Source organism: Lactuca sativa, chromosome 1 (genome assembly GCF_002870075.4).
Source record: "Lactuca sativa cultivar Salinas chromosome 1, Lsat_Salinas_v11, whole genome shotgun sequence".
Lineage (NCBI taxonomy): Eukaryota > Viridiplantae > Streptophyta > Magnoliopsida > Asterales > Asteraceae > Lactuca > Lactuca sativa.
Genome location: NC_056623.2, coordinates 176,283,904 through 176,292,600, shown reverse-complemented (window position 1 = coordinate 176,292,600; position 8,697 = coordinate 176,283,904). Strand labels below are relative to the sequence as shown.

The 8,697-nt window shown below is 36.8% G+C and overlaps 1 protein-coding gene across 1 annotated transcript; it reads left to right on the top strand.

The window, feature by feature from the left end:
• Positions 1 to 5,504: 5,504 nt before the first annotated feature.
• On the top strand, positions 5,505 to 8,403 carry LOC111900132 (O-fucosyltransferase 20). The gene is made up of 5 exons (XM_023896002.2): positions 5,505 to 6,340; positions 6,606 to 6,774; positions 7,057 to 7,146; positions 7,378 to 7,661; positions 7,759 to 8,403. Exons 1-5 carry the CDS (start codon positions 5,730 to 5,732, stop codon positions 8,228 to 8,230), a joined length of 1,626 nt encoding a protein of 541 aa, XP_023751770.1. The 5' UTR covers positions 5,505 to 5,729; the 3' UTR covers positions 8,231 to 8,403.
• Positions 8,404 to 8,697: the final 294 nt, after the last annotated feature.

The following is an 8,697-nucleotide window of genomic DNA, read 5'->3' as shown; positions in this document are numbered from 1 at the left end:
ATACTAAATGATACAAATGAAAAGACCAACTAAATGAAAGTAGGAGGAAATAAATTTGTTTTTTACTTTTCTTTGTTGCCCCTGTTTCTCTACAACTTGCGACAAAAACAAAAAAAAATAACGTGTAATCAAGTGAATCTAAATTGATTTAGGTTTTCAAAACATGGATCCGAATAGTACAAACTAAATTCAAATCCGATCCGATCCAATTACAATTCGGTTGGATCAGTTTTTATAATTCGGTTTTAAAAAAGCAAAACATTTTAAAACGATATATAATTATAATATTACCAAACTTTACGCAAGAAACAAAAACAAATTATTTTTGAAATTAATAAACAACTAATAAGAAGATATATTATAGTTAAATATTTTATAGATAGAAAACATTTAAGAGAAAATATTTATTAATGTTTTTTTATCGGGTGAAACGTTTTGAACCTATTTAAAAAATTAAATTACAAAACTAATAAATAACTATGAATATATATTATAAATAGATAAATAATAAATGTTTATTCGGTTTTTTTGAACTATTCGGTTCTCATTTTATAAACCAAAACCAATCCGAAATCCAAAATAATAATTCAGTTTTGTTGAAAACCAATCCAAAAATCCAAAAATCCGAATATCCGAACTAAATAGTCCAATCCAAATTGTCCAATTGGATAATTCAGTTTTATCCAAATAATGAACAACCTTAGTGGCAATATACGAAGTCTCAACATCGATCATGGTCGGTTAAAAAGAAAAGCATCAGTCAATTTTTTTTTTATGTTGATCTATAAGGCTATGGGGAGTGGTCACACCTACCCCACCGGAAAAGTACTGTCACATATGCGTCATGTCAACTTCACACCCAACCCACCACTAACACACTAAAGACTGGAAATGGTTACCACTCCACAAATTCTTTTTTTTTTTTATTTTTTTTTTTTGACCATTATATTAATTAAAAAACACAATTTATAACATACATTAATTTTTTAAAACATAAAAAAATAAGAGCACATTTCATCAATTAAAACATAGAAATTTAAAACATAAATTAGTAAAATTAAACATTACATTGTCTAAATAAAATAAAAATTAAAAAACATAAAAAACATAGAAAAATAACATTACATTGTCTAAATAAAATAAATATTAAAAAAACATTAAAAACATAGGAAAATTCTAATCGTCGTCGTTGTGGTCACCGATATCATCCGCCTCGTCTCCACCATCGTTATCCTCCTCATCGTCACCATCGTCATCATCGTCGTCTTCACCGTCATTTTGCCCTTGAAATTGTCGTTCTCATATGTATTCGGTCAAATCATGTCGTAGATTGTGATGTGTTTCACGGTTTTGTATTTCCAAAACCCTTGAGAAGTATGTCGGACTCCCAACTTGTATTACTGCGGGTAGGTTAAGTATATCGTTTGTGGTATATGAGCAAATAGCCCTACCCTCTTCTTCTATTATCATGTTATGTAAAATAACACAAGCAGTAAACACGGTCCTCAATTTTTCTCTGTCCCATGTTCGTGCCGGATGTTTGATTATGTGTCACCTTTGTTTGAGGACTCCAAACGCCCGTTCTACATCATTCCTTGCAGATTCTTGTGCTAACTTGAACATTTTCCGTTTATCGTCGGCCGTAAATGTGTATGACTTGACAAACGTAGTGTATTATGGATATATCTCATCACCTAGGTAATACCCATATTTGTATTCATTTCCATTGACAACATATGACATTTCTGGTGCTTTGCCCTGTAAAATATCGTTAAATATCGGAGATGCTTGGAGCACATTCAAGTCATTGTTTGACCCGACCATACCAAAGAATGCATGCCAAAACCATAGGTCATTTGAAACCACCGCCTCCAAAATAACAGTCGGCACCCCATGATCACCTTGCGTGAACTGGCCACGTCACGTGTGACATCCCCATTTTCACGGCCAGAAAAGACCGATTTTTGTTTATGCTTTATAAAAATCAGAGTACTTCTTTTCATAAAAATGTTGCGGAATTTGTTCCCAGAAAAATACGATAAATACGTTATCAAAACATTTTCGAAGAAACGTATTTTATTCATTTTAAAACGTTTGGGATGTCATTGTCAATACAGGAACATAAGCATAAATGGAACTTACATTTATTTACACTAGTGATCTATATCTCTTTAATCTCTCAGTGTAATGTCACTTCATATCGACACCTGTGATATAAATAAACTGAGTGGGTCAGGTTGGGAAACCTGGTGAGTACATAGGGTTTTCAACCCACAATAATATAATTATTATGTTTAATCATCAAACAATTAACCCAATTACCCATCCTCATTATCTTCTTTATTTTTAAGGATCTACCCTAAGAATCAGCTATTTCTTGTTCATTAATTCCTAAGGAGTATCCTAAGGAATATGTATGAATTCCATCGTTGTAAATGACACATCTATCAAGCACAACTGCTAGTTCTGTCACTTAGGCGCAGCTGCCAAAATTGTGACATTCTCTGTGGCGCGTATCTGCCGGAATAGTCCTTTTAGGCGCGCATCTGTCGGTAGAGTCATTTAGGCGCATCTGCCAGGGTTTTATTGACAGTATCGTTTTCGATAGTCCACTCGCAATACATATCAATGGGTTTTTATAGTACACTGGTGAACACATCGTTCACAACACCTACAGGTTGCGAGTCTGCTAGTGTTCCACTGGACTGTCTAGAATAGTCTGTGGTTGTCATCCATACTCTGCTGAATGACAGGGCCATCATTTGGGAAAAAGGCTTCTCACATCGTCCACCTCTCACCCTCACCTCACAGTCTATTTCACCTCTCAACTCATCATCCAACTCATATTTCATCTATTACATCTCCCCATGTCTTACCCCAACATTTTCGTAGATATAAAATACATATACAGTTTAAATCATTTAAAACGTGTATAAAATCGTTCATCCAGCATAGACAGCAAGTACTCAGGTAATATGCACACATAGCACGTAATTTATATAAAATACTTCATATCTATGTGTAAGATGAAAGTAACTATGCACTCACCTGAAATGTGGTGACTCAGCACTCGGACAGCGCTTCGATACCCTCAAAACAATTTTTTTTTCGATAAAACCTAGTACCAATATTACTAGGGTTTAGTCTGACGATAACCGCGACAAATTAATAGTCTAGCTATTATTATTATTATTATTATTATTATTATTATTATTATTATTATTATTATATAAGCATTAAACAACACTCTATATAACTCATAATAATTATTTTAAGGACCTAATAACATTATTATAATTATTTGAAAGCTATATTAAAAATAGTATAGGCGTAGCTCACTTACAGCGGGTTTTAAAGAAAACCGGGCTCCGCTGGAGCAGCGTTCCCGAGCCGAAAGACTCTTCTTCTTGGAGCCGTCTGGCGCTCCGGGACTCGCCTCTAGTACCTAGGAGGTGCTAGGGAAAGGGGAAGATGGTTTGGGGGTAATGGGAGAGAAAGAGTATGAAAGGTGTGAGCTTTGGGGGTGATTTACAACTCTATTTATAGGTTGTCTGGGCCAATTCACGTCGTGAAAAAGGGTGTTCACATCGTGAGTTTTGCGTAGGCTCCAAGGCGAAGTCTGGTGCTGACAAGTGGCGCCGGACGCAGGTAAAACAGCCAATCTTTAAAAATTCATAACTTTCGCATATGAACTCCGTTTTTGACGTTCTTTATATCCACGCGTAGGTAAAAACAAGATCTACAACTTTCCTTTTGACTCCATTGGCTAATTCTCAACGGATTTTAAATTTAACAGTAGGAGGAGATTAGATTGTTAAATGACCGCGAAGAGTTTGTAACTCCTTCATACGGACTCCGTTTTCGTCTGTCTTTTTACCGTTGAGTTCCTATTAATGAGATCTTAAACTCTCATTAAGGTTGCGTAAGCCAAAAACCGCTCTAACTAAAATTCGAATTTCGGGTCGTGCACTGCTATGCCAAATCTTAGAAAAAATCATAACTTCCTCATACAAAGTCAGATTTGGGCGTTCTTTTTTGTATGTTCTCGGTTTAACATATACTACAACTTTGGTTTAGATCACTAAGGTTAAAAAGTCTTCTATCATAAATTCACTATTTACGTCTCCCGGTGTCTTGCCGGTTTTGCTGTAAAACTTCGACGGGCCATAACTTCTTCGTTATAACTCGGATTTCGGCGTTCTTTATATCTACGAAACCCTTAAGACATATTCTACAACTTGGTTAAGATTATTTATTCTAAATAATCATTTGTCGAAAAGTCGTTTTCGACCCCTATTGCCTCTAAATTGACTAGCCCGGATCTGCGGGCGTTACACCACGCGTTGGGACAATTTTCCCACTCCCAATGTGTACAATCAATGCTACCAAGCATCCCTGGAAAACCATGTTTCGCTTGATGTGCGACATACAACTGTTCGACATCGTTTTTAGTCAGATGTCGCAAGTATATGTCACGGTAAAGCTCTATGACATGCTCACAAAATAAATATTTACACTATCGACCCGTCCTCTTAGACATTTTCAGATACTCATATGATGCGTCTACGGTTATACCATATCCCAACTGTCTAAGAGCGGTCGTATATTTTTGTATTGTGGTAAAACCGCGTTTACCTCTAGCATCCCATCGTAATTGAAAAATTCATAATTATGTGTCAAATCTCTAGCTATACGTAAAAATAAAGTTCTACCAATACAGAAACGTTCTTCGAATTTAGATAGATCATATAAACTATCAACGGCAAAATAATCACATACCAAAAATTCATGTGCCGCCTCTCAATCCCGGTTGATCCATTTTCTATGCTTCTTGTCGACGTTTGAACTTTCGCCCCTCTCACGTACCACGTCTCGTGTCGCAGATAACAGCGTATACAAAATAAAATCGTCATCGGAATCGTTATCATTGGAAGACGAAATAATTGGAGGTGGAAAATTATCTATTTTTTGGTTTGATGTGTGTGTTTGTTTTGAAAAAATGTGGGCGTGGTTTAGTGGAAATTATGAATAAAATGGATGTATATATAGAGAATTTGAAAATTATTTTTTTTTTATTAAACGGTCATATTATAACGTTCGAAAATCAATTGGCCAATCAAACACATCGTCTTCGTCCGTCTTCTGCCCCACGCCACAAGCAACCCACCGGACTTGGGGGCGGTGTTCACGTGTGGGAGAGGTTGCCACCTCAGCCCAAGACGCGTGAAACTACCCCATACCGGGTGGCCTAAAGTGGATGATGGTGTGGGCCTGTGGGGAGATGTAAAGAATGACATGAGACGTGATATGAAAAAAAATAATAAAAAAAAAAAACTGGAAAATGATCGAATACTATGAAGGCGAAGTTCAAGGCTTAAACTACCCACCGCAAGGCGCAAAGCCTTCCTTCTTTGTCGTTTTTAAATAAACGAAGATTAGGTAGGTTTCTATCATAGGATAATGGGGTTATATACAATTACATTACAATATTACATAATAAACTCCTTCACACGATATCTATCTAACAGAACACAAACAGTCAAACATTCATTTCTTCTCTCCTTCCTTTATACTCCAAACACAACGCGGATTCTTTGGTGATTGGTCTTCTTCTTCCGGCCGCTCTCTTTCTCTCTCTAAAACTTTCCACGAAATCATCAATAACATATACATAAAACCAACAATACCGGTGCTCTTCCTTGATTCAAGCTTATTTTCCTGATTTTTCTATGGCGATTTCAAAGAGTGGTAATAACAAGAAGCAGCAGCAGCAGCAGCATCACTGTTACATCTCCGTACCTTCTGAGATCATAAGCTCTCTCTCATCTACTTCTCTTCAATCTCTGGTTGTTTCACCCAAAAAGGCAAGTGCTGCTTGGAAGATTGGTACTTTTTCGAGATCGAAGATTCTTAAGAACCCGAGGATCTGGTTTTTGTTACTTTCTATATGTGGGTTCTTTTTTATGTTGAAAATGTATAATTTCGACCCTTTTGCACCATACCCATGTGGGAATAGCGAAAATAATGACGATTCGAGCATAATCTCAAGCGGGGTTCTGAGTGCTCCGGTCAAACTTGAAGAAAAATATGAGGAAAATAGTGATTTCTGGGAACAGCCAGATGGGCTTGGGTACAGGCCTTGTTTAGATTTTAGTGAAGAGTATAAGAAATCAAGCGTTGAGATTTTGAAAGACAGAACAAAGTATTTGGTGGTGGTGGTTTCTGGTGGTATGAATCAACAAAGGAATCAGATTGTTGATGCTGTTGTGATTGCTAGGATCCTTGGTGCAACTCTTGTCGTTCCAATCTTACAAGTCAATGTTATTTGGGGAGATGAAAGGTTTGTGTTTTTGTTCGTATTTTTTTTTCCTATAGCAATATCAGTCTTTCATTTTCCATCACGAATTTTGGTTCGTGCTGTCCTTGGATGCAGCGATGCGTTAACAACAATATTTGTGGCAGTCTACTTGTTTGAGAAAAGTCATCCATAACACGTTTTTTGTGTTTAGACACCCAAATTTATCAAATTCAGTTGTCCTAAAATAGAATGATTGGAGAGTTTCCGTGATATGTGTGTTAATTAGATTTCTAATTTGTGGGTGCAGTGAATTCTCTGATATATTTGATGTTGAGCACTTCAAGAGAACTCTAGCAGATGATGTTAGAATCATTTCGTCTTTGCCATCAAACCATCTGATGTCAAGACCAGTGGAGGAAAAACACACTCCGCTTCACGTTTCCCCTCAATGGATTCGCTCTCGTTACCACAGAAGGGTATGTGGATTTTCTTTCTTTCTCATTCAAATTATGTATCATATTACAAATCATCTAAGATAACTACGAATTCCATCAATAGCTTGATTATGTTTGTTTACTTGGTCAAGATTCCACAATTAACATAGAAGATCCAAGTATAATCGCCCAAGTTTGAATTGATAAAAAGCATCTACTTTTGTTGTTTTTAGCCAATTTCTTGATTTGCCTAATGAGTCAACGAGATAATGGATGTTTTTCTTTTTCGTTTTTAATGAGGGTAGTTTTTGTTTGTTTATATAGATGAGAAGAGAAGGTGTTCTACTCTTACGGGGTCTAGATTCAAGACTCTCCAAGGATCTTCCTTCCGATCTCCAAAAGCTTCGATGCAAGGTACAATGAATGAATGCATGTGACTTTGTAGCACAATTGTTTTGGGGTGTGGTCAAGGGTTGGAGTCTTACCAACTCCAGACTGCAGTGTGGGAGTTCCTAATCCAACGTGGATTGGGCTTTTTGTGGGCAGCCACCTAGTGGACCCATGTGTCAGCTGTGAGGCCTTGTAAAAAAAAATAAACTTTTTGCGTAAACAATTTAATTAACCAGCGTATGATTATTTTTGTAGGTTGCATTTCACGCATTGAGGTTTGCCCCACCAATCTTTGAACTAGGAAAAAAGATTACAGAGAGGATGAGAAGCAAAGGGCCTTATCTTGCTCTTCACCTTAGAATGGAGAAGGATGTTTGGGTGAGAACCGGATGTCTTCCAGGGTTGAGTTCAAAGTATGATGAAATAATCTACAACGAGAGAAAGCTTCGCCCCGAACTCCTAACTTCAAGATCCAACATGACTTATCATGACCGAAAGCTAGCCGGTCTATGTCCTTTAAACGCTGTTGAGGTCACACGGTAAGCTTCATCGCTATTTCTTTTATTTAAGGCTTTTGTTTCCATCATATATTGGACTTGCAGTTTGATGTATTATGCTTTGATGAATATATCTCAGGCTGTTGAAAGCTCTACGAGCTCCAAAGAACGCAAGGATCTTTTGGGCAGGAGGAGATCCATTAGGAGGGAAAGAAGCATTGCTTCCATTAACAAAGGAATACCCTCATTTTTACAACAAACAAGACCTTGCTTTACCAGGGGAATTAGAACCCTTTGCTGGAAAAGCTTCAATTATGGCTGCCCTTGACTACATTGTTTCTGAAAACAGTGATGTGTTCATGCCTTCTCATGGTGGAAACATGGGGCATGCCATCCAAGGACACAGAGCATACGCAGGGCATAAAAAGACCATTACGCCCAACAAAAGACAGATGTTATCATATTTCTTGAACCCTTTGCTTCCTGAAAACAAGTTTAATCAGATTATCTTTGATTTGCACCGTGATTCCATGGGGCAGCCTGCTATTAGAACCAGCAAGGCGGGACGTGATGTCACAAAGTATCCGATACCAGAATGCATGCGCAATTGATTTTTCGATCAGGGGTATATTCGTCTTTTTGTTTCTTCGATCCCGAGCTTCTTATTGATTGGTTCATTATTTTTTACTACACAGGTGAATCATACATAGATCACTAAAATGTACATAAATACATCATTATACGACACCAAATCTTTATTCAATTCATTTATTCTTTCGGACTATATTTATAGAGTAAAACAGTAACGTATCAAAAACACAGCGTTAACAGCCTTCTTAAGCAAAGCAAAGAATATGGTGAGGATGTATTGGATCAAATTGACACCCTTAGAAAGATCCCCATGAAAAAAACAATTATTCACATCGGACTGCTTAATTAGGCCGGAGCGTATACTTTCATAGTTTCATTATAACATTCACTTTTTCTTTGCTACGTGTGGTTATTTTAGCTCACTTTTTCTTTGCTACCTCAATATCATTATATTTTTTTTCATATTTCAAAGCCTAGAAAATGTCAC